Below are 24,353 nucleotides of genomic sequence, written 5' to 3'. Positions count from 1 at the left end.
ATGTATACCCAGCTACCCAGCAATAGCATGCACTACCCTATGCTGTCCTGATCCTCCTGCAGGACACGACTGGGCTTTCTTTCTCGCTGGGCTGGCAACGAGACGCGATGCAACGCAACCCAGCCATGCCCGAAAGACTCCATCCTGTCAGCCAGACCGACACTTCGATTGCTCGCTCTGCAGTCTGCTCAGATCTCAGCCCCCCCTTCGCTCGCTCTGTTGCTTCCCCAGACACACGACAACCTACCTCAGACATAGACAGCAGTCAGGTGTGTGAACTGTGGAGGAGGGGGGAGCAGCTCTCTCTCCATGCCTATGCAGCAGAGAACAGACGAAAGAGATGGCCAGTGAGTGAAAGGCCGGGTCAGCCCAGAAGCCCCACTTGCTGTCTCTGAATGGCCTGTTCTGATGTTTGTGTCTTCTCTCGAGGTGCATGTAGACATTGTAGACTACTTTGGTGTCCGTTTACGACTCCGTTAACCAACTCCACGCTTGGAGGTCCAGACCTCGGACGGTGAAAGCTGAGGGTGTGAAGACTGTGACACTGTGCCGTCAGCGGTGTCATTACGGGTTCACGGTGCCCAGTGTTGGCTGAGTCTGACGCACTGACGAGCCTCGAGGCCAACTTGGAAAGTCAACCATGTGCCTTGGTAAACCTAGTGCAAATAGTTGGTGTGAGCTAGGTACCGAACGGGCTGGCAGCCGTCTACCGAACGAGGTGTCCGTACTTCATCGACTTACCCAAGCACACAAGCACAGAAGAGCACATCTGTCTGCATCACTCAGCGGCCAGGCCAGGTGTACCAGACCAGCTGACTATTGACATAACCCACGGTGGATAACCAACGGGTCCCGGCACGGTGATTCTCGCCCAACTTGTACCCGTCCGCCCCGTCTTGAGAACCCATTCCATCATCTCTCCGGCCCCGTAACTTGCTGGAACTGGGAGCTGCCAGCGAGGAGGCAAGAGTCATACCTCTCGGGATCCTCTCCAGAGTCCACTGGGAAAAGAGAAGGGGGCAAAGAGGTAACTCCGTGCCCGCTCCGGCGAATGGTAGACGGGGTCTTGTGCTGTTACTCATCGTCGGCGCGGACGGCTCAACGAGACCGCTTTGATTGATAAAACTTGATTGCTCATGACGGAGTACACGGCACCAAAATCGTCCGCTGTGACTTCTATTGGCTTCGATGGATGGCGAATTTAAGACGAAAGCAAAGACCAAAACACGCAATCTCTGGGTAGCCGGTGATACCACTGTGTTGATACGTAAGACGAGAATGCGTTGCCGCTATGTATGTAGTTGTTGTGTATATTGGCCGACGCAACCAAGTAGACACGGGGTCGGAGCCGAATAACTTTGTCAATCAACATAAACATCAACAATACGGCCGCCGCAACAATAACAACCTACGAAGAACGCTGGAGTGAGGGGTGTCTGCAAAGCAATCAAACTCGTGCAGCAGCGTAACTATGACGAAGTCCAGTAGCGAGGTACGTCTCGGAGGGGGCCGATGGTGCGGGAGATGGCAGGTAATCTCAGTAGAATCAGATGTATCTCGCAAACCCAAGATCAGGGGGGATGGGAGATTGACCGGCGGGACAGTGCGACTGACAAGGGCCTCTCGGAAACTTGGTTCGAGATGTGGGAAGTTTCCTTGAGACAGCGGGCGAACCCCTGCGAAGTGCATGAATCCGCGAATGGCTGGCAGGCTGTTAGACCGGGGGGGGGGGGGGGGGGGGGGGGGGGGATGTTCGCAAACTCGCTGGCGATGAAGGTCCAAGGTCTGATGTGCGAAGTGGCTGCAAGGGACCGTCTGGGGTTGAACACTCGAGGTCTCAAACTATATTCCCCTCTCTGAATCTTCTGATTAGCTCTATCGCTCTGCGGCTTCGTGCAATATTGATGATTGGCATGATAAGACCTCAACGGCAGCATTGCGTGCGAGTGATGATATTTTTGTCACAGAGTGGTACTCCCTTGTGGACTGTTATGGAAGTAGATGTATGAATGAGGAAGACAGAGAGCCTAGAAAGGAGAAACGTACGGATACCATCTGAATGGATGGCACCGAGAAGCCAAGGTATTGCGAATACCTGGGAAGGAACGTGCTCCAACGTTTATTCTTACACGGTAGATCATTGTTGGACGGTGGACGGTGGACGGTGGACGGTGGTGGACGGTAAGCATGTATCGACGGAGAGCCTACCGTCCCGTGGAAGCGACGCCATGAAGTGAGCCCAGGCAAGTATCCGTACTGCGACTCCGTACAGAGCACCCGCGCCAAAATCCAGCGTATTGCATGGCTGTCGTCAATGCACTACCGGCTACGTACCTGACAGCCACCACGGGCACAGCCAACCATTGCCAACCGTCCTTGCAAAGCAGGATCCACTTGGATGCGTCTCTAGTCGCCACACCGCCCTGGGGGGTACGTGGTCGGCAAGTACAGCTCACACAGCGTCTGGTTGTCGACAGCTCCAAATTCGACATGACTGCCGCGTACTGCGAAGCAGCGAAATGCATGCAGGCTGCCAGCGCCAGGAAAAAGCCAAGCCATGCTGCCATGCTCATTGTGTTTCTTTTCTGCCACGGCAGCCGTCGCCAGCCAGTCAGGCCCGTCGACAATCCGGGGTGCCAGGCCAAGCCCCCCCAGGCCTCCCTCCCGTTGAGACGGGCTCCAAATCGCCTGCCGCCTGCAGCATCGACGGACAGACATAGTGTAGGGCGGTCGCAGCGGGAAGCGCGCAACCTTTCTTGCACAATGAGTGAGAGAGACAGAGGGCGATCGACGGGGTCCAGACGGCCTTAGATCCAAAACTAACAAGTCATAGTGCCAGCAAACCATCGCCAGGCTCTCATTCGCTCCTGGCGCCCATACAAGTCTCGCGTGTCTGCCAGGTACGGGTACCAGCAGCGCTGGCCAGCCGCCAGAGAACTCTGGGCCTCATTGAGTTGAGCCTGCATTTGCGTATCCCGTCTGGATACTTGGTACGAATACAACATGAACAAACTGCCGAGGGCGTTTCCTTCGGTCAGTGGACGCGGTGCCGGAATGAGCCACCGTGTGGATATCGTCCAGAGGAAAAAGAGGCCCTTTCTCCAAATATTATGTCACGCTCCCGGTGGGCTTTATTGATCGTGAACTCGTCGTTCTGGTTAGGTAAGGTCGCCTTATCCGTCCCTGGAATTCGGAAGACCCCGTGACTACTTAAGCATCCACGCCACGACCACGGCTATTCCTATTGGGTGTTTTGTTACATAAGCTATCCATGCTGATTCGCAGATCTGGATATCTCAACTGAATGGACGTGCCTGTTATGGCTTAGCTTCCAAAGATAGAGTGGCAACGTAACGGGTCCAGTATGTAGTGTACTCCCGTATGCTCGCCGGCTCGCAAAGGGTGTGGGATCCAGTCTTCTCGGAAAACGTGGACCTGGATCATGGCTGAAGAATATCGTTATTTGGTCATTTGGTCATTTGGCCGTGGACCGAAATTGGAGTGCATTGCCGCGGTACAGGCCACGTCCACCATCCCCCAGGTCCCCTGAACAAGAATAGTAGCAGGTTCGCCACTCGTCACGTCAGTTGCCCAGTCCTATGACTCCCGTCCCAACAAAAGTCTTGTGGATATGTCAGAGTAAGGAGGAGTCAGGACAGTTGTTCAACTCTCATTGCCAGACTATCAGTGCCATTGCTTGCTCTTGCCTCCTTCTCATTACAGCAGAGGCGACGTGGAGAGTTTCTTAGCAACTTGGAGTTGGGGCTGAGAGTTCGAGACTCTTGAGAACGTAAAGAGGCAGAGTCAATACCTAATAACCGAACACTGCCTATTACTTTGCAGCTATGAAGATTACGGATACTGACCAACCGTTTCCCCAACGGTCTTGAACCCCTCCGTTACCTTCAGTACATGTGTGCCTGTGTACTTACTATCCAGAATGGCAGAGACGGTGCCCACTGCCCAGACAGTCAGCACGCCAGCCAACAACGCCAGCTGTTTATTTCCTACAATCTCTCGACTGGATTCCTTGGGGTTCTGTTTCACTTGCTCACTTGCCTTGGTCTCATTGGTCGTATGACACTGCACTCCTTTCGACCTGCAGATGGGACAGAAGTATAATCGCACCCGCTCGACATCATTTTATCGCGTCGCGGACCTGTTCAAAGTATCCTTACTGTCAATCCCGTCCCGTATCTTGTTCGCACAACCAGCCAGCGTTCTCTGTTATCAGGCCGCCCCTCTGGAGTCTGAACTCTCTCATCCATGCTTGGAGGGGAGGGAAAGCGAAATGCTCACGGACGGCCACGAGTGTTCCCCAGAGTTTCCACGAACTTGGGAGGTCCCCAAGCGCCGCCGGCCCTGTGCCACGAATCCTTCTCCATCGACTTTCCAGAACAAGAAAACGGGCTTTCATGGGTCGCTTCCTGATTGGGGTCTAACCACCCCTCCTCCATGAAGGGTCCCAATCTCAGTGCTCTCCCCTCTCTGTTACAAGTTACCCCAGAATGATTATCTCAAATGACCCGTGGGCCGTTGATACGAGTGGGACACTGCGCCTGCGGAGAGCTTTATCTTGCATTATCGTAGATGAGGTAGCTATCTTTCACGGTTCCTCCTTCCGGTTCACTCCCAATCTTTGGCCGTAAGCCAACGAACGGATCTGCGTTCTATGTACAATTGTCCATCCAAAGTGTCCTTAATTACAGCTTCGCAACATGGCGACATTAGAAACCTTGAACCCGCTCACCCCCTTGCTTCGTATCGACAATCTGGCCCAGTCCGAGGTCTGGGGAGGGGCTCTAACGTCAAACCTTCGTCCGATCATTGAACGCTGATGTGACCCTCCAGTGCTCCCCAAGGCCACCTCACCTCAAAAGCTGGGCCCCCAAAGAGGCCTTTACATACACTGCTCACAGGCTCAGAGCTGATGCTTCTGCTATGTGTACTTAGCGCCCGTGACGCTGAGCCATGGCTGATGCCGATCACGGCCGCTCCTCGAGAGTGTTTCAGAGGTTGGCGCTCTTCGTCATCCCCCATTGAACCCAAACTGGTTCTTACGAAAGGTTCGTGGGATGCGTGGTCCGCAAGTTTCCCTTCATCTCAGTTTACCATGTGCACCTCGGGGAAAGTGAACAAGTATACAACCCAGTATAGTATGTGTGTGCCATCCAGACGACGTAATAATCGCGGAGTTCGCCAACTTGACTCCTGTCGTGTGGAAACGCATCCCTGGCATAGCTCGATGGTTCGGCAGGCCGGGTCGACGATGATGAAGGTATGGAGAATCAGATACAGGTATCACTCATAACATGAGTGTAACCATGACCTCCTTTTCCATCGGAACGGGAAATGGGGGGCCGCAGTCGGCGTTCGACTGCTTCTTACGAGTCACCACGTCTTTCCACATCCCCGGTGCCACTCCGTTCCCCAACGACTTGGTCGTGTGACCGGGCAATAGTGGTCTCACTGCTGAATGAATGACCCTGAAGAAATGTCCCCCGCCACCTGGAATCGATCCCCACTCTTCGCGAGAGAGTCAGAGACGTAGGAACATACGAAAGCCTCAATGCCGCAGTACGCTTATTACTGCGGGCAATGGGGGGAGGCTTGTAAAGTGCCAGTCAAGATCCAGCAGTAGGCGGTGCAGGCATCAACTGATAGAAACAAATCAGAACTCTGAACAACAGCTGATTACAATGTCTCGCTTCAACGTTTGATAGACTCCATGGCTTGTCTCGTCTTGCCGCCCTATCTGGTGGTACCGGTACTACACCAAACTGACTTCGCTTAGGCGACAGAATGTCTTGTAAAGCAAAGCATGCCACGATACTACCCCACCACCACCATCACCAACCAACCAAACGACCCCTTCTAGATGAGTAGAGCGTTTTGCAGGTGTTTTGCTTTTTGCGGCTGGCAGGAAACAGTAACTTCGTTGTAACTTGTTGGCGAATAAAACTGACCAATGTGACTGGTCAGCCGCAATACGAAAAGGGAGAAGGATGCGTTGGACACGGAACAGGCGGGCGAGCGCCACGGATCGTCGCCGGCGTCCAAGATGACCCCGCCGCCGCGAGCGGCGAGCTTCACGGGAATGAACACCGGGTATCTGTACGTTTCACTGTGTACTCGGGATGTGACGGAAGCACGCGGTGGCTTCTATCAACAATGCTCGCAATGATGTGACTCTCACTAATATCATCAGACGTGTCCTGAAGTTACTTCCCAGGTAGATTGAGTTGTGTGATATCCAAGTTCCTAGGTACCTCGATTTCAACCACCGTATCTGACTCTTCCACCAACTCCGTAATACGTTGATGTTTCGCCCCGTCACTCATACCGCTCTATCAACCTTACCGTCACCGGCTCCAAATCTCTGTCCAAGCTCGTGAGACGATGTGTCAAGCGGCGGCGGCGGCGAAAGCACATGTGGCCAGCAGGAAGAAAGAAGGAAAAAAAAGGTTTGTTGACCTCGCCCTCAGTTGCGTGTTGCGGAGGCGATAATCGGACTAGAGCCAGGGTCCGTGATGCCGCCGCGCGTGGTCATCGAGACTCGAGAGACTGTTGATTCTTCTCTTGGCCACGCGGTCCGAAAGTCTTCACCGTCTCTCTCTCCCTGTCCTCGCTCTTTCGTGACTTTCTTCGTTTCTCGCGGTGCAACTAGATCCCACGAAGCAGGCCGTGCGCCGCGCTTTCTTCCATCAAGCTTCCAGGTTTTCCCATTGATTCACACCGTTGGGACTCTAGCACGAGGACGTGCTAGCGCAACGACAGCAAACGCATTTCCGACCCTCAGACTGTTAGGCCAGTCAAGGCAGATTTGAATCCACAATGGCAAGTAGACGAGAAGAAGGCGTGACGTATCGTGATGTTGAGTACATCTTGCGTCCGTTCGGCATTGGGCGAGATTCACGCCGTTCGCACCCGTCTGCTCGGTCTTGATCCGCCGCTTGTCCATTGGCATATACCAACACCAATGGTCCGCTCATCACCATCATATGTCAGCGAGACACGTTGCTTGTTGGAGCGGGACCCCTCCGAAGCTCGAGCTCTATCGAACGAGGAGAGAGAGCATCAGAACGGCATGGCGCAATTAGCGGGTAGTCTGGCTCAACTGCCACACTTGTCGAATGCGGCGGACAGATGCATCTCCAGGCCAGGCTACGGAGTACTTCGTGCAGATTAGGTGCTCAGAAACAAAGGGGTCCAAATGTCGTGTGGCTTGTTACTCAACGCCAATTCATGGACCCTTGCTGTCGCCGTGGCCGTTTCCATTCCAAGTCCGTCTCGGCAATGTTTGTTTGCATTGTGGTTGACATCCCGATTCCCCATGCCCCTTGCGGCATTCTGGCGCTGGTATTCGTAAAGTAGGGAGATTGTCGTACCACGAGATCACAGATGTGACAAGGATTGATATCGCAGAGAGGCACGATTGGATGGAAGCACAGTAACGATGAGACTGCACGAAAAGGGCACGGCGTGTGTGTCGGAGGTCTCATCGGCAGGGGGGGGGGGGGGGGGGGGGAGGGGGCCGAACGGATTAGGAAAAAAGAAAAGAAACCATCAGCCACTTCAGAACTCCAGCCCAATAGCCTTGTTAACCGCAGCGCTTGTATCTGGCCTCTCACCTCTCAGAGTGTCAACCTGTCAAGAGCTATCAAACTTCCAATCAAGCCAAGAGATAGCTCCATTCTCCAACACATTCGGTCAGGACCTTTCTGGCGTGCTCGTTGTGGTTCTGGACTCCCGTTCCTTAGATCTCGGGCAGGTATGGGGTTTCTCGATACCATAATCAGCCTAACCAAGTTGCCAAATCCCAGGCTTCTCGGCCGGCGACCTGAACCAGGCGTCCGTTGAAAGGACTCGGGAACAAGGCCGGTGTGCTCCACGCAAGGTACCCGAGCGTATCGTCCTTGGGTCCGTCGACGCCCGTACGAAGGACCGGACGACGACCTTCTTTGCGCTTCTCTCGAGTTCACCGGTGACCTGTCAAATTCTCACGATGGAGGGAACCAGACCGCCTGACGCGTGACGGACTCGCAACCAGCTTCCCGCCGGCTCCCCCCTTTCCGGCCCCCGAGTCCACCGTCCGGCCGCAAAATGTTCCAATCCACCTGCCTACTCGCTACATGAAGCCTTGGAACAAGAGCCACTCTGCCACTGTCGTCGGCTGGTCCGCGGACGACGGACTCGTTCCAGCCGCTGCAGCTTGATATCGCCCCCAATTGAATCCTCCCTCTTCAGTCTTCACCGCTGCTTCAGTGTTAGTCCTGGTCATGCAATCGATGTCTTAACAGTCTGCTGCTATTGGGCCATGTCACCGGCTGCTACCATGGCACGCCTGGGTTGGTGTAGCCCTCTGCGACCTTATTCGCCATCTCCACTCACACACACCTTTGCGGCGTTGCGCAGCCCAACTCTCTCTCTCTCTCTCTCTCTCTTACACGGGCACACACACAATCACACACACATCACACAAGGCACACCTCGCACCAACTCTCACCTGCACCGGGCATCCACACGGCAAGTCTGCAGCTCTGCAACCGCGTTTTCCCGTTCCGGCCCTACTCGACTTCCGGACGCTGGCTTGACCGCCTTCTTCTAATCTCCCGCCGTCACAACCTTCATGCATGAACTAGCTAGCGCCAGCCAACCTGCCTCCGTTGAAATGCGGAAAGCTTGAATTGGGAGAGCAAACAGTTCTTCGAAACGCCGCTGAAGGATTTCACAATCTGGAAGCGAGAAAGACAATCGCAAAGAAAGGGAAAAAAAGTCTGATCGCGCGTCGCGCCTCTGAGTCTCACCGTCTCGACGTGTCACCTCGGGAATTAAATTTTTTTGCCCTTCCTGCTGCCTCACCTTGTCACGACAACGCACAGTACCAAATTACCAAGTTTTCTCTCCCTATAGACAGCTCACACAATGGCCCACAACCTCGGCGCTATTAGTGTCGTATTGCTCGATATCGGTGAGCGCCTTTCTTACCTGAAGCCGAACTCACCGCATCCAGAATAATCTTGTTGCATTTGTGGACTCAAGTCTCGATAACATTGCCCATACTGATTCGAGATTTTCCAAACATGCAGAAGGAACCGTTTGTCCCATATCCTTCGTCAAAGATGTGCTGGTACGTCGTCTCACCCCAACCACCCACCCCCTTGTCCATCGGGTAATTTGCGGCCCCCTCCGGATGACTCTCTCGAGGTCTCCGATGGCACGGAGGTGGTTTCTGTCATTCCGAGCCGGGCAACCGTGCGCATGCTCCCACGGCGGCACAGTCCCGCCGCTGTCAATCCGGTGCTGATGTCTCGGTTTCCAGTACCCGTATGCCGTCGATGCCCTTCCGGCAGCCCTAGACAAGCAATGGGACAATTCCGAATTTGCAGTCTACCGTAATGCGTTCCCTGAGGACTGCGTATCTGATCGATCAGTCTTCGAGGCGCACTTCCGCGACCTCGTCAAACGCGATGTCAAGGCCTCGTACCTCAAGGCCCTCCAGGGCTACCTCTGGAAAGAGGGCTACAAGTCGGGTGAAATCAAGGCGCCTCTCTTTCCGGATGTCGCTGAACGTCTTTTGTCCTGGAAAGAAGCCGGCCTACGCCTCGTCATCTACTCCTCTGGCTCTGTTCCCGCCCAAAAGCTCTTCTTTGGCTACACAGATGCTCAGCCGGCGGACTTGACGCCCCTCATCTCGGGCTGGTTCGACACAGTCAACGCCGGCCTCAAGACTGAGCCCGGCAGTTATGCCTCCATCCTGTCAAACTTCGCCGACACCAAGCCTGAGGAATGGCTATTTCTCAGTGACAACCCCAACGAAGTCACAGCCGCAATCAAGGCCGGAATGCAGAGCATTCCCGTCGTCCGCCCCGGCAACGCACCACTCCCGGACGACCTGAGCTCAACGTTGCAGCCGATCAGAGACTTCAACGAACTCAACGGCCTTGGATCAAAACACTGATACGCGACTAATTTGACTTGCGGGGTACCCGACGACGAATGTTCCTCCTAGACTTTTGGTAGCGCTATTGGAGACAAACCGGCATGGAAACGCCTCGAATACAGTCTGCATCCGGTGAACACCATCTTCAGCTTTCCCATCTCCGTCGACTGCACAATTCCACATCTCTTGTCCCTTCCATCCTTATCCCTTACTCTTCAAGCCAAGTCTGTTCTAGATGCCAGTCGCCCATTCCTCGGCTTCAGACACGTGGGATCTCATACCTAGCTTTACCCGCAACAGCTGATAAGAGACCGGAAACGAGATGGCCATCTTGTGAGAAACAGGCAGGTCGAAGCTGTTTCGACTGGAGCTCGAGACCTTGACGCCCCATCCAAACGCCAGAGGTTCCGCAGCAGCCGACAAAGTCCATATTTTGTCTCGCATGGATTGCCGATTGATCCAGATGTAGAACATGGCCTCGTCCGTCCTGTGGAAGGCAGGTGAAAGCAGCCGTGGCGGCCCCTCGCTTGCAACGGGCGCTTGCCAAATGCCCAGACGGCGGGGTTTATCGTGGACTCGTCGTGCAGACGACATACGTCCCACAATATAGGTCATCGTTGGCTTATTGGAAACGTGACTTCTTCGAGGCGTCCAAACGGATGCGAGAATATTGATGATCGTCTGCCGATCGCTGTGAGGGGAAAACGCTTGGAACTTGCACCACCTCAAGGCCCGCCTCGGCGTCTGATCGTCCAGTATTGCCCCCAAAAAGGCAGCCAGAATTGTGATTGGGGCCCGTCTTTGATCATAATGACAATGGCGACGTCCTGTTTTCAACGCACTTGATGATCTGCTAGCCGGCTCCTGAGACCAAAGCAATGGTTCAATCTGGTGGCACGCAATCATGGACCCTTCAGTGTGATTGTGAAGTTGTTACGATTCAGACCCGGGTTGAGCTCCTTCTTGGCAAATGCGGGCAGCGGTTTGCTTGGAGCATTCTTTCTCTTCCAGAATGAGTAGACAAGCTTGTTCGTGATCTTTCCCTCAAGTTGGACGTATCCCAAGGACGTCATGATCTCGACCAACCGATCCTGAGAGAAGTACCGCGAGTTGTCAACACAGCTTCGGGGGAGGACCAAGAAAAGTGAGGGAAACAGGGCGCGAGTAGCATCCGATAGATCGTCTCCGGGCTGACGGAGAAATGAAAGCGTGCGGAGAAGCATCTCACCGCGGAGAGAGTGGTCAGGAACGTAGTTGACCACCAAGCTGAGTGATATGATGTCAAACCGATCCGAGTCGTCCATTGGTAGAGGTCGCTCCATGAAATCCTGCTGAACGATGCCCGCTCGTTGGCTGTTGAGGTCGATGAGAGTCATATCGAAGAAGCCGCTCTTGGAGCAAGCGTTATCGGTACTGAGAGCGCCCACCTCGAGCATTCGCAATCGGCAATGCGCAGCGCCCTCGTCCTTCCACTCATCTCGACTGCTCTTGGACTTCAGGGGCTGGAGATCGGCTGATCGCAACCAGTCGAGGAGAACTCTTGAGCTGTCCCCGCCGCGATCTACTCGTTGGCCTTGGAGACTGGCTCGCTGGTACTCCTCTAGCCCGCCGAGGGCAGAAATTTCGGCTGCAACCGCAGCTGCCTCTTTCTCGTCATTTCGAGCCAATGCTTGTTGGCGCTTCTTCTGCAGTGTGTGGTGAGTGTTGATAAGCGTTCTCGTCTCCTTGCGAGAGATTGACTTTGCTTTTTTGATAGTGGGAGGGCGGCCTCTTGACAACAGCTTGTTGGCGGACTTGGTCCTTCCCATGTTTCCGACGCTTGTTTTGGGAGAAGGAGGAAGACCAGAATGAGAATCAAGAAGACTTGGTGTTTGTGCTCCTGAGTCGAGCACTTCGAATGAGTTTTGAGAATACTCAATGAAGTCAATATCAAAATCGACCTCGCAGGTGCCGTGGATTTTTTTCTTCCCCTGCTCGATGAGTGTAAGTCGAGCCTTACATAAGCGGTCCGTTTCCATTCGGCAAGCGCCAGGTTGAGTTAGACTAGGTAGGTTGCCAGCACCGGCGGAATGATTTTCCACTTTGCTTTCCCCGCCTCTTCGGATACGATAAGATAACGAATCGACATGCACAGACCAATTCAACCCTAAGCCCACAGATGAGAAAAAACATTTGACTTTCGGAATCTCTTCTTTTTCCATTCGAACTCGACACCGACGACAACCAGCTAACCCGCCCAACCAGCCAACATCCCCATCAGTCAAAATGGCCCCCAAGGACGCGAAGAAAGGTACTTGAAAACCAACTCCCGGCAGCAGCAGGAACTATACACTTGCGAGCGCAACACTCCCAACTTTTATACACACAAAACCCGCACACAATGGCGACTCGACAAAATCTCTTGTTTCGTCGACAGCAATGGGCAGAACGGTGACGGAACGGGGGATAACACCAACAATCTCTACGCCGAAGCCTCTCTTCTCCCGGAGCATCATGCTACAGCAGATTTTGCGAGTTCTTTTGAAAATAAAGAGCGATTGCTGATGCGACATCTCTACTCTAGGCGGTGCCTCCAAGGCGCCTAAGGGCTCCAAGCAGGCCAACAACGCTGCCAAGGCTGCCCTGAAGGGTGTAAGTACAAGCAAACATGAACACTCTCCCGTTATACTCCAGGGAAAAAGATAATCTTCGTTGTCCATGAAGTGACGGGCACTATCTGCAAAAAACAAAACAAAAAAAACAAGCAGGAAGCTGACAACCATCTTCCTTAGGCCCACGGTCACTACAAGAACAAGGTCCGCTACACCACCTCGTTCCACCGCCCCAAGACCCTCGTCGTCTCGCGCGCTCCCAAGTTCCCCCGCAAGTCGATCCCCCACGCCCCCCGCCTCGACGAGCACAAGATCATTGTCCACCCCCTCAACACCGAGTCCGCCATGAAGAAGATTGAGGAGAACAACACCCTCGTCTTCATCGTCGACGTCAAGTCCAACAAGGCCCAGATCAAGCAGGCTCTCAAGAAGCTCTACGACATCGACACCGTCAAGATCAACACCCTGATCCGCCCCGACGGCTCCAAGAAGGCCTACGCCCGTCTCACCCCCGACGTCGATGCTCTTGACATCGCCGCCACCAAGCTGGCTCTCGTTTAAAGCGGATATTACCTTTCGCTAGGGACTGGAAGTGGGAATGGGAAATGAAAAAGTAAAAAGCTATTCGGGTTCATTGACTGTAAAAGGCATTGGCATGGGCGTCTCAAGGTTGTTGATACAGATTCCCCAGGAGTGGCATCTCCTCGAGGGCACCAATCGATTCTCCCGGTACTCAGGCTGGGGTACCATGACCGTGTTCAGTCTCAAAAATGCTCATGAATGCGGAATTCGCTTCCTGTGACAAATTTCGTCCATCGAAACGTCAACTTGCAATTGTGAAATCAATGTGACATGTGCCAGATGGCGTTGTATGACGATGGGTTTCCCATTCTATCTCGTAACATAGTTATACATATGCTTGTACATGAGCAACCTCCGTAAGAGGTTCTCCCCCTATACCCAGTCTAATCCGGTCTACCGTTTCTCATTCGAGCATACCGTTTCCAAGCGTTCCGTTTTCTGTTTTCTCCAGCATGGGCGGATTCTCCGACAGTCCCTCCCGACCCCTTTAGCCAGAGCGCATGTTGTTCAGGTGCTTCATCGTAAGGAAGTTGACGTCGAGGAATCTGTCAACGCAGTTGGCCAGGCATCCCTCCTCGCCCTTATCCAGCTTCGAGCCGCGGATCGAGCCGCTGACGCACTTCTTCCAGCAAATCTCGGTCAGAGCGTGGGTTTCTAATATCATGATTCGAATTAGCTGCCAGTTATTTTCTTGCTGCGCCGCCATCCGGTTGAACCGCGCGAGGCCGGGACCGCGCACGTGTGTGCTACCAATCCCTCCTCTACAGTCTCCCATCGCCTTCAATCTGCCATATTCCCCGGGTACGTAATTCCACGGGTGAAGGGGGTATACTAACGTGACTGAATCTGAGATCTCTGCTGCTCATTGGCGAGGAATTGGCGGAGCTCGAGCTTGTCCTTGTCGTTAAGCTTGTCGAGGTCAGAGTTCTCGAGCGCTGACCTTGAAGAGTCCATGGTTGCGGCTGTGGGATAGTTTGCCCTGTGATTGACAGTATCGTTCTTCGATATGGATTGCGAGTACCGAAAGGAGGGCGTATGTTGGTTGCGACGAAAGGTAAGTAGTATGGTAGAGGTCGAAAGTCTCGAAGTGTTTGCCGTCTGGTGCTCCTTGAATCCAGCTTTTTTTTTGTCTCCACTATAACATGGACTTCTCCCATTGGTTGAGTCTGTGCGTAGCTCAGAAACCAAGGGACAGTCATCATCATTAAGGCATTCACAAACAAGCCAAGTAGGCAATGCAGTGCAAGAAACCTCTTTCTCAACTTCCATGATAGTGAATTGTGGATTGAACAAGCCTTGTCGATTCCAGGCGTAGTTTCAATGGGACATGTCTTGAAGCACCTCGAAACCGCTTATTATTCTCTCGCATCTACCAAGACTAAAACTAAAGTCGATTATCTGACAGAACAATACCATTATCCAATCCCATTGCTTGTTTTATTGCTTGTACAAGCCATCACGATTATACCTCATGCCCTACTAGTATAGCGGCATGCAAAGGAACCAAGTCGCAGCTTTGACAGCAGCGCCCCAATGCGTTCGTCAGATGTACTTGTACTTGCGAGCCAACGTCATGCTAACAACGCTGAAGAGAATCAAGCTTCCAAGGATGACAAAGAATGGAACAAGAGAAGTGTCCGCAAAAGGAACCGGAACGTTCATGCCGAACAGTCCACAAACGAGGTTGAGTGGAACGAGAATTGACGCCAGAAATGTGATCTTGCTGAGCACCAAGTTCGTGTGTGTACCCTGGGAGATACTGTTGATAGAAAGCTGGGCCAAGTAATTGCTGTGGGAGCGAGACAGGATCTTTTCGAAGTGGCCGAGGTTGGTGACCATAGTGACGACGTGATCCTGTATATCGCCAAGATAAAGTCCAATGTCCATGCGAGGGGTAACCTTGTAGTTCTCATTGCAACGCTTGGTAAAGCCTCGCAGGACATCAGCTTTGCCTCCAAGAAGGCGCATTAGAGCCATGGTGTTCTTGCGCACTCGGCCAATGGACCGCAGAAACTGGTTTGAATCGTCCTCGCGGGCTACAAAGACACCGTCCTCAATGGCGTCAGCCTCCAATTCAATGTCACGGATGACTGGAGCAAAGCAATCCACGATATCGTCACTATACAACATATTAGCACGGGTATTGACATTCGGCTTTGTCCACTTACATGAGAGCATAGCAAATCCAGTCGCTGCTCAACGCAACGTAATCCCTGAGCAGGGCAATACGCTTGCGCACGTGAGAAGCGTGGGCATTAGGCTCGAAGCTGAAGCTCAGGGTACCCTCGCGGAAGACGACGACGTAGAGGTTGTACGGCTCGTACTCCAAGCCGTCGTCTTCCTGAACCGGGGTAAAGGATCGAAAGCTTGCAAAGTAGTACGAGGGAAACAGCTCAATCTTTTCCCGCGCCTCTTGGGTCGTAATATCCTCAATCGTCAAGGGATGGATACCGAATGCTTTGCAGATGGCGGTTACCTCCTCCTTCGTAGGATTGTTGACGTTCAACCACCAAACTCCGTCAGACTCATCGGCCGGAAGCGTGAAAAGGCCCCGAAGATCCTCGCCGGGAAGAACCAAGTCCCCGAGTTCTGCCGCGTGAATCGTTGATTCCCAAGCCGAAGAGAAGAAGCTGAACCGGTTAGGGTCCAGAGGCTGTTGGGCAGCCGCAGACTTATTCTTAGCCTCTTCGGCGAGATGCTCCTTCTCTGAGATCTCCTGCTCATCAGAGGTGTCAGATGGCATATTGACAATATCTCCATCTACAGTGCTGAGTTGCAGCTGAGGCTGGGCCTCAGACGTCTGTGTCTGTCGTAAATCCGGGAAGGCACGGAGAGAGTCGCGGCGACTAGCCGTTCGCGACGCCTGGTCAGACTGGACGAAATTCTCCAAGTAGTCAAAGTCGATGTACAGCTGGTCTTTGCGCCGGGGATCTTGAAGAGGGAAGCAAACATCCTCCTCCGCTGACTGGTTGGTGGCCAAGCTGGCGCCGTCATCCACCGTGTAAGGTCGACTGCGATGGCTACGACGGCTGCTGATTGAGCCGGCGCGATGCAGGTTCTCTTCACTGCCTTTCCTCTCGGCCTTGGACTCGGAGAAAGACATACCACGCTCGCGGCGGCGCGCTTCAGCAAAGGCCTTGACCGAATTGGGCGGGGAGATGGATCTCTGATCAGTGATGGTCTCAACGGTCGGTCGACGGACCCGTCGCGCATGCGGCGAGACGTCCCCTCCCTCGTCATCGACAATTGCCTCTTCAAAGTCCCGAACCCGAATGCTTGGCGACCGCTCTCCGGATATCGAGTCGGGTCCAAGCAAGCGCGCTCCATAAAGCGTATCGAAAGTGCCCCTCCGAGGCCGCTCCGGGTGAGGGCTGGTGGCGACCTGATGGCGGTGGTCGTCGAGCTCAGGGATCGGCGTCTTGAATCCACCCTCAGAGATGTTCTCCTCGTGGTCAGACATATTGAGGTTTGGGGCTGAAAGCTGGTGGTATTGCTTGTTTCAACAGCCGACAAAAGGATTAACCTGCTCGTGTGTGGGTAGCCCGTTTAGGGGAATGGGTCATAAGTCTCAAACTCGTTCCTCTTGGAAGGCCTCCGCAACTCTTGAATCAGGCGGAAATACCCATAACTGATGCGTATTCAATGTAGACCGTAGCCGAATCGCACTCCGCGCGGCCGGCGCGGTGTGCGCTGAAAGGGTAGCGAGCTTCCAGGGTGGCTGTGGTCGTGCCAGTCCCAAGAAGGTGCGTATACGCTGAGGAGACAGCGTTAACGCGCAAAGATGCTGAAGATGTGATGTGATGTTTCCAATTATTCCTTTTTCGATATTGAAACCTGATTACGGAGGTTTCTTGTGCACTCCGCTGTAGACCCAGAAACCAGGACCTCGGAGTGAACAGGTGGGAGAGGTAGCGTCAGCTGCGAGTGAAGCCAACTTGGTGGTTTGAAGTGTCGGGTAGAATATCAAGTGGGTCTTTCGACCTAGGGAACTCGAAAGTCGATTGCGATTTTACTGTTTATCCCGCAGTTCGAAAAATGCAATGGTGTATAAGGTCGTCGAGGTAGTTGTTTGTTTATACGAGCGGTGTTGGGGGAATCGGATGACGATCGAGGTACAATGGTCGTCGGTGGTGCGAATGGCGACCCAAGGGTGCGGGACTTTGTCTTCGTCGTCCGGAAACAGTATGCGATTGTTGTGGTAGGTCGCTGGATCAACAACCGGAACAAGGTCAGACTAATCTGATGAAGAAGAAAGCTGCTCTGACTGCTGCACAATCAAATGAGCAAAGATTTGGTTTGCACAGAAAAAGGAGTTGGGACGACAGGTTTTTTTTGTTGTCCTGAGCGTGTTGAGGTTTTTTTGTGAAATTTTTGGTGGTGAATGGAACCGAAAGATGACGGGGACGGCCAGAAGGTGATCAAATGCAAGGGAAGATTTCCCGGTTCTGAGTAAAAATCCGACTTTGGAGCCAGTGAGTCGCTAAGCTAGGTGGCGGCACAGGCCAGCCGAGAGAGACAGAGAGACTTTTTTCTCAGGTTCCAGGCCAGGATATCTGGGTGCCCGCGGGCGTGTCATACCACGGGGTGGAGCCGCGGCAGCACCGTGTGACCCCACACAGTCCCGTTAGCCTGTTTAGCCTGTACCCCATCGTTCGCCTTGTGGTTGGACTCTAGGTGCACCCAATAGCAGCTGCTAGAGCAGGAACATGGTGCCGAGTGGAAGCTTGCAAACCAGACCTGAGGACCAGAGTCCGTGCTCGACTTGCTTCGGAAACGGCATACCTGTTCCTTAATTACCTACTTACCACCTTACCTTACCTAAGGTACTTCGAGACCTCTGCTCCTTCCGCCGTAATACCAGATCATCAACTGTTGATCGTCTCGAGACCACAGACCGAACCAAGTATTCGGACACACATCTACGGTCCGACATTCTGCACCTACGACTTGGCAAGGGGGTTGTTCACCACGCCGATTCATCCTCCGGCGCATCTTCCATCACCAACCGGCCCGGCCAACAACCAAAAAAATAAGCCTTGGACAGTTCCGCGGTGCTAGTTACAATGGCCGATCAAATTCTCGACCAGGTTCGCGATATCGCGGAAGGCCAGATTGTACGTCACCGGTGGAAACCGACCTTCCCCTCGGCGTCGTCTTTGACGCCTCTTTCACTTCCAGAGGCTAACAATATGTTCCCTACAGGACTTTGAGGGCCAGAAACTGGCAGATCTCCTGGCGACTCTACTTCTCTCGGCATCTGGAGTAAGTTCCGACAAACGCTCGACTTCGACATGATGGCACGCCGTGCTGACTTTCCCTTCCCTATAGGTTCTTGCCTTCATCATCGGGTTTATTCTCCAGGACATCAAGCTCGCAGTCTACGTTGGTTTGGGCGGAACCGTTCTCACATTCCTCCTCGTCGTGCCTCCTTGGCCCTTTTTCAAGCAACATCCAGTCAAGTGGCTACAACCTGGATCCACGTCCGGGTCCGGAGCACGGAATGTGGCTACAATAGAGAAGTCGGGATAGCCGGTACTGAAGACGTCAATTGTTCATCAAGTCATTTGTGATGTATGGTTCCTGCGTCTGTAACCGTGCCCACCCTTTAGGGCCTCTCTAGCTAGCTGTTTCAGCGAGCTGGACGCAGCCCTCGCTCGTCAGGAGAGTATCACGAATTGTGTCCTTGTTCTGCGTAGCCATGACACCACAATGCTGCGTATCCATTTACCGAGATCCTCGCACCATTGTCTTGCGCCACCTCAACGACCGTACTTCTGGAATTCCCAGTCGCGGTTGTCCAGCGGGCAGACTTGTCGAGCCTTGAGCCAACGAGAGATACAGTGGAAATGGAAAGCATGCTGCGCGTAGTTTAGCAAGAGTAGGCAGAGGCAATAAAGAGAACATACGTTGCAGATACCCCAGGCCACAGTGCACTCTTCACTAGTAGCGGACGCTTGGTTTGCCTGGCATTCTATGCCTATGAATTGTTAGCATGCGAAAGAGCGAAACAGCGGGTTACCGCGTCGGCATTCAACTCACAAAGATCCATGATGTGGTTTCTGCAAATGGCGCAGTTGTCGACGACGATGTCCCATGCCCACAATGCAACGGCATTCCACTAGAGGCACTTGTAAGCTTGCGTCAAGCTATCGGTTCCCATCTACTCACCTTCTTGACTTCGAAGCGCTTCTTTGCGTCGACCGCCTTGCTGCTCTCGCCATCGGCGGCCTTCTTGGCAACGGCAGTACCGGGCGCATCCGTCATGTCGACATCGGCCATGGTGGTATGTGGGATCGGGTACGGTTCGGGCTACTGTCCAGGCGGTGAGTTTGAATACTGCGCGACCAAGCGATATCGGACAGAATCAGGATGTTAAGTCGAAAATCGAGGGGGAAGCAGCGGTTCGGCAGGGGAAGGCTTGTGGATAAAGCGTGAGAAGCGTACCTTTTCTATGTCTTTAGAGGTGGTCAGCTAAGGTAAGTCCGATCAATGAGGTCAAAAGGGTTGCAGGCGGGCAGGCTAGCCCGTGTCGAGCCTTCCGGGTTGCGGGTAATTATCTTACAGAGATGACTCAAAGCGACTCTTCAAGTTTGCAGGGAGAGAAACAAGCTCTGGGGGATTATTGCGGCCTTTGTCGTGTCTCGTTTGCTGGCCGGGCTTCCGTGGTTTGGTGATGCATACGAATGGCGGGCAAGAAAGGCTGCCAGCGGGCCCTGGTCCGTAAGGCAGGCGCCTCATTCCACGCCTGCCTTGGCGGGGTTCATGAGGCGTAGAATGACCTACGGGTTCCCTTACGGTGTACAGTGCGGGAAACGAGGTCGCTGCTTGCCCCTCAGGACCGGGACTCAAGAGTCTCCCGCTGTAGGTAAGGCAGGGGTATCCGTAATACGCTCTGTGGCTCTGTAGGCCTGCCCACCTCATCTGAGCGGCAAGTATTACCCGAGGGGCACTAGAGATGGGTGACTTTAGCGAGTAGATTACCTAAGCATGTCATTATGCTACGGTGCTCAGTCAATGCAGTCTTCCATTGACGTTACGGAAATGCGCACTGGGCTGCGAAAGGACCGACAAGTCACCACAGAATCTGATGGCATGAGATACATTTAACAAACACTTTCCATGGCAAGATACCTGTACTATGGAGACTAGTACTCACCCACTCAGCGGAGTCTCAGTGGAATATCTTGCAACGGCTTCCGCCATCTGACATGTCGGGAGTAAGGGACTTAGATCCAGCATTTGTCTGACTTGGTAATCGCACTCAGGACCTACTTTTAGGAGCGGCCTGACTGGCCCGACCTTCAACAAATTGAAAGCACGCCTTGAAACCTGGCTACTGGTAAAGGTAACGAAACCATGGCCGTCGTCCAAGGCACTTTGTCCCTGCTTCCAACCTTGACTCTTGAGGAGTCGGAGTGACGCATTTCCTCCGAAAGCCTAGGGCCGTGACTCGCACCAGTAACTTGTTGCCAATTTTGGCGATGGAAAGCAAGGATGGTGAGGTAATGTTAGCCGTCCGGAGCTGAAGACAGGAGTAAGGCTGGAAGCGCACGTGAAGGGGTCGAGACGGAGATCCACCTCTCCCTTATCGGAGGTTACTGAGCCACGCGTAAGGTGCCTATGAGACAACTTGATAGGGGGGGATGGGAAAGGTACCTGCTTGGATGGGATCCATGATGGGATGGGATGGGATGGGATTGGCAGTGACACTGAGGGGACGGGATGACATACCTGCCACTGAGATGCGCTACCTACTGTGTACGTAGGTACCCAACGCGCCTTGTCAGTGTGACCAGGTACCGTCCCCCCACGAGGAGAGGTTCAGGTTCCTCAGCGAACAAGCCCAATCTGGGCAGGTTTGGCAAGGCACACGCACACCAGGCATCTCCACCCAGCTCGAGATCTCCTAGCACCGGGGTTACTTAAGCCCCTCTCCCCTCTTTCGCCGCATATTGTGGCTTTGGTCCTCCCCCGACACTTTCCATTGTCACCTTACTCGACTCTTCAGCCCGTCACTCATTTGTACGGCAACATGAGCAGAGAATATACACGCGCTTTTCCTGCATCAGACACTGACTTCTACTCTTCGCTTTTACTTTCTCCCAATCCGCTTCCTCAAACAGATCATCCTCCTGGCGCTTGAACTTAGCACTAAACACTACATCGGAACAACGAAAACCCAGCATCTCTAACCTTGCTTCAGCCAGCGTATCGAAGCCTTGTGACCGCCAGATACCTGCCTTTCGCCACCATCATATCCTTACCTTCTCAATCAAGGCATTCTTTACCTTCAGCGACCGTTGTCTAGGAATACTTCCCCTTTGTCGACTTTGACTTACCCCGGTCCCCACCCCGCGGTCGCTGCGACACATCTGATTACGCCACTCCTACGACTCAGAATGCAAGAAACAACAAATCAAGCAAAGCCAACGCCCACGCGTCGCCGACAGGGTCGGGGCGGTGGCGGCAAGGCTGCTGGACAGAAGATGTATGCATCCGAGACCGACGTCGCCAACGTCTCAGCGCTGGCCTACGAACAAGCCGGTCATCCTCATACCCCCCAGAAGTCATACTCTGGCTCGCCTGAGCCGCAGTCCGGCAACGGCAACCAGCCTGGCTCTAAACAGCGCTCTCGCAACAAACCCCGAGCGAAGAACCCCAATACCGTAGCTTCGCCCGACGTCACCCGCCAAAACCGCCGCTCGACCCCTCAGAGCATCCCGGTAAACAAGTCGGCAGCCGCCGCTTTCGCTGGCGCAACTTTCCATGCTTCGCCTGCTCCGTCAGCCTTACCCATGCCCAGCTTCTACTCCAGGTCTATTCCCGAATCTCCAGGACCCAGGCCGGACGCTCAACAGCAGCCGTCACCTCCGGCAACCGAACGCCAACGTCCGACACCTCAGCATCCTGCGACCGCACCTAGAGCTCGCGAGTCGCCCCTTGACGCCATTTTCAGGGCCGACAGAGCTGAGAAGGAACAGGCGCGACGATCCAGTTCACTCAACTCGTCCGTTCAGACAGACGGTTCTGAGTCAACCGCTGCCCCTTCGCCCAGAGAGGCCAACCACGCTCCTTTCGTTGCAAAACCTTACAACACTCACCCTGGGCACCGTATGCCACTCCAGAGATCATCTAGTGGGATTTCGGCCCAGGAGCTCGACGGCTTTTCGGGAAAGCCCCTTGGTCCCGCCTTCTCCACCCCGTACCAAGAGCGAATCCGTGCTGCCCGCGGCGCTCCCAACCAGTCTCCAAATGGTACAAGACCTTCGCAGATCTCGCCAGCTGAGGACCGCTCTGAAGCTCTGAAGAAGTATCTCTTCGGAGGCAAAGGCATGGCTTCGGCTGCTCAGCCACCGGCTTCGGCTCCGCCGGCTCAATACGTCCATAACGGCTTCATGGGAAACAATCCCGCACCTCAGGGCGACCAATCTGCGGACCTTCGCGCCATGGAGGACAACTTGCGCCGCATTCTGAAACTCGAGTCGCCTATGGCATCTACACAATCTGGGGATCGTCCTCTGTACTCTTAGGCGGCCATTGGCTGTCGATTGCAAACAACAAGCTTCATTACACTTGGTAATTCGGGCGTCACTTGGCTGGCTGGCTTTGTGTCGTTGTTCCTCTTTGGAAGACGCAGGGTTACTGGAGATCATCTGGCATGGAAACGGGAGTCTGCGCTGCTTCTATTTGATATGATTTGTTACTTTGTCTTGCTGGGTGTCTTGGGGTTGCGGGAAAGCGGGAAAGCGGCAGGAGCTCGCAGTTGCTTTACGTGCCTACCTGAGATTCTACTTGATACCCGAAAGCGACGTTGATGTTTTACCCTCAGTTAGGACCAATTCATATTCCGTTTCCATCTATCATGTCCGATTTTGTTTGTCTCCAGTCAGTCTGAAGACTATCAGATGTACATCTAGTAGTGTCCATGGTTCAGCTTTGGTCTGATATTTTTTATCCTTGGGGCACTTGGACGGTTAGCAAGAAAGGGTGGCGTTAGATGCTTGGGGGAATGGCTCTCTGCAGAGTCAATATATCAGTGATGTTTCTATCCTTTGATCTTGATGAAGCACCATGGCTAGGCTGCGTGGGAAGATTACGATCATAGCTCGTGAACATCTCTTTGTCTGTACAAGTAAAACCCGGGTATTAGAGTCTAGTATTGTGAATTTGCTGACCAACAACCGTGATGCAATGTTCTCCAGCTACCCTCTTCGATACATGACATTTCGGGCCCTTTCTTAAGATGAAGTTTCTGCGCTCCGCCAACTCTGGGAGTAAGTTCATGTTATGGTGAAAATCGTCCTTGAACCAATTCAGATTTTGGGAGATAGACGTGAAGCTCTTCAAGGGCTTACTCCCAGAGGCTCAGATAAACAACGAGAGGGGTTTCACGGCCACTAAGGGTGAGGTCGTCGCCGCTGCCACTGTAGATATCCTGTTCAATGCACTGATATTCATATTTGTTTGTGCTTCTTAATTGATCAGACACCGGAGTCCAATATATCAAGTGCATGGCTTCTTGTTGAGACAATACTATGCCTGTCATAATGCAGCATGGGAGTAGGCGTGCTCCTGTCAAGGGCCCGGCTCACAACACCGACCTCTGACGGAGCATCCGTCATCGGTGTCTTCCTTGGTCATCCATGGCTCGGGTCGTCTTTCTTCGGGGGGCGTTGATCAACTACATATTGTAGGAAAGCGCCCTCCTCTTCCCTCCTCCAGTGGTGGAGGTTCATCGTAGACTGTCAAGTATATAAAGGCTTTACTCCAGTAGCTTTCGTCTGTTTATGGGCTTCAGAAAGATTAGAATGCCTTGCAGGAGATGTCTCTTGTGAGGATTCCATTCAGGTCCAACATGACAGATGGCCCGAGGACCATCTCCTGCCCCCTTTCGACGATTTGGTTTCGCCGATGTAGACTGATTGCTCAATGGCGACCTCTCTATTTGAATCCCGCTCTCACTGGACAGCCGCTGGATATTGTCAACAAGCACTTGTACCCTGGCCTTGTCATATTTTCCTTTGAAGACGACTGAAAGAACTTTGATCTCGTCTCTAAAATGAACGTCCTGCATCACGGAGCAAGAATAACCAAGAGTCTTTCAGAGCCTAGAAATCGTCTCCACGGCTGCCATTAGTGACGGCATGGTCAGCAGTGAATATGTGAAGATCGATGCTCCATCAGCCCGCGCTGAAATACCAAGACATTTGCTTTGAAGTGGTTATGTCTAGCCTGGC

The 24,353-nt window shown here is 53.4% G+C and overlaps 11 protein-coding genes across 11 annotated transcripts; 4 read left to right on the top strand and 7 right to left on the bottom strand.

Moving 5' to 3' along the window:
• Window positions 1–2,204: 2,204 nt before the first annotated feature.
• Window positions 2,205–2,573, bottom strand: BDP55DRAFT_626845 (uncharacterized protein; the record flags this gene model as incomplete). The annotated part of the gene is made up of 1 exon (XM_060571679.1): window positions 2,205–2,573. One exon carries the CDS (start codon window positions 2,571–2,573, stop codon window positions 2,205–2,207), a length of 369 nt encoding a protein of 122 aa, XP_060434854.1.
• A 1,077-nt stretch (window positions 2,574–3,650) lies between these two features.
• Window positions 3,651–4,457, bottom strand: BDP55DRAFT_626844 (uncharacterized protein; the record flags this gene model as incomplete). Its single annotated transcript, XM_060571678.1, has 3 exons — window positions 3,651–3,829; window positions 3,933–4,099; window positions 4,300–4,457. The coding sequence occupies 3 exons, from the start codon at window positions 4,455–4,457 to the stop codon at window positions 3,651–3,653; spliced, it is 504 nt and encodes a 167-aa protein (XP_060434853.1).
• A 4,468-nt stretch (window positions 4,458–8,925) lies between these two features.
• On the top strand, window positions 8,926–9,961 carry BDP55DRAFT_723789 (enolase-phosphatase E1; the record flags this gene model as incomplete). Its single annotated transcript, XM_060578795.1, has 3 exons — window positions 8,926–8,971; window positions 9,090–9,130; window positions 9,323–9,961. The coding sequence occupies 3 exons, from the start codon at window positions 8,926–8,928 to the stop codon at window positions 9,959–9,961; spliced, it is 726 nt and encodes a 241-aa protein (XP_060434852.1).
• On the bottom strand, window positions 9,930–10,931 carry BDP55DRAFT_255698 (uncharacterized protein). Its single transcript, XM_060566303.1, has one exon. The coding sequence runs from the start codon at window positions 10,847–10,849 to the stop codon at window positions 10,175–10,177; it is 675 nt and encodes a 224-aa protein (XP_060434851.1). The 5' UTR covers window positions 10,850–10,931; the 3' UTR covers window positions 9,930–10,174.
• Window positions 10,846–11,751, bottom strand: BDP55DRAFT_541657 (nucleolus protein; the record flags this gene model as incomplete). The annotated part of the gene is made up of 1 exon (XM_060568238.1): window positions 10,846–11,751. The coding sequence occupies one exon, from the start codon at window positions 11,749–11,751 to the stop codon at window positions 10,846–10,848; it is 906 nt and encodes a 301-aa protein (XP_060434850.1).
• Window positions 11,752–12,145: 394 nt separating this feature from the next.
• On the top strand, window positions 12,146–13,350 carry BDP55DRAFT_646117 (ribosomal protein L23/L15e core domain-containing protein). The gene is made up of 3 exons (XM_060573687.1): window positions 12,146–12,233; window positions 12,507–12,574; window positions 12,715–13,350. The coding sequence occupies exons 1-3, from the start codon at window positions 12,209–12,211 to the stop codon at window positions 13,093–13,095; spliced, it is 474 nt and encodes a 157-aa protein (XP_060434849.1). The 5' UTR covers window positions 12,146–12,208; the 3' UTR covers window positions 13,096–13,350.
• Window positions 13,351–14,267, bottom strand: BDP55DRAFT_646116 (Tim10/DDP family zinc finger protein). The gene is made up of 2 exons (XM_060573686.1): window positions 13,953–14,267; window positions 13,351–13,770 (listed from the first exon to the last, which is right to left on the bottom strand). Exons 1-2 carry the CDS (start codon window positions 14,068–14,070, stop codon window positions 13,604–13,606), a joined length of 285 nt encoding a protein of 94 aa, XP_060434848.1. The 5' UTR covers window positions 14,071–14,267; the 3' UTR covers window positions 13,351–13,603.
• A 391-nt stretch (window positions 14,268–14,658) lies between these two features.
• BDP55DRAFT_723784 (cora-like Mg2+ transporter) lies at window positions 14,659–16,576 on the bottom strand (the record flags this gene model as incomplete). Its single annotated transcript, XM_060578794.1, has 2 exons — window positions 14,659–15,235; window positions 15,285–16,576. The coding sequence occupies 2 exons, from the start codon at window positions 16,574–16,576 to the stop codon at window positions 14,659–14,661; spliced, it is 1,869 nt and encodes a 622-aa protein (XP_060434847.1).
• Window positions 16,577–18,179: 1,603 nt separating this feature from the next.
• On the top strand, window positions 18,180–18,645 carry BDP55DRAFT_690135 (microsomal signal peptidase 12 kDa subunit; the record flags this gene model as incomplete). Its single annotated transcript, XM_060576824.1, has 3 exons — window positions 18,180–18,230; window positions 18,319–18,378; window positions 18,445–18,645. The coding sequence occupies 3 exons, from the start codon at window positions 18,180–18,182 to the stop codon at window positions 18,643–18,645; spliced, it is 312 nt and encodes a 103-aa protein (XP_060434846.1).
• A 230-nt stretch (window positions 18,646–18,875) lies between these two features.
• On the bottom strand, window positions 18,876–19,395 carry BDP55DRAFT_626838 (RING-box protein; the record flags this gene model as incomplete). The annotated part of the gene is made up of 4 exons (XM_060571677.1): window positions 18,876–18,974; window positions 19,023–19,093; window positions 19,156–19,234; window positions 19,285–19,395. 4 exons carry the CDS (start codon window positions 19,393–19,395, stop codon window positions 18,876–18,878), a joined length of 360 nt encoding a protein of 119 aa, XP_060434845.1.
• A 2,120-nt stretch (window positions 19,396–21,515) lies between these two features.
• On the top strand, window positions 21,516–22,646 carry BDP55DRAFT_541929 (uncharacterized protein; the record flags this gene model as incomplete). The annotated part of the gene is made up of 1 exon (XM_060568264.1): window positions 21,516–22,646. The coding sequence occupies one exon, from the start codon at window positions 21,516–21,518 to the stop codon at window positions 22,644–22,646; it is 1,131 nt and encodes a 376-aa protein (XP_060434844.1).
• Window positions 22,647–24,353: the final 1,707 nt, after the last annotated feature.

The sequence above is a fragment of the Colletotrichum godetiae genome, assembly GCF_030913485.1.
Source record: "Colletotrichum godetiae strain CBS 193.32 chromosome Unknown BDP55scaffold_4, whole genome shotgun sequence".
NCBI classification, from domain to species: domain Eukaryota; kingdom Fungi; phylum Ascomycota; class Sordariomycetes; order Glomerellales; family Glomerellaceae; genus Colletotrichum; species Colletotrichum godetiae.
This window is presented reverse-complemented; position numbering and strand designations above follow the sequence as displayed.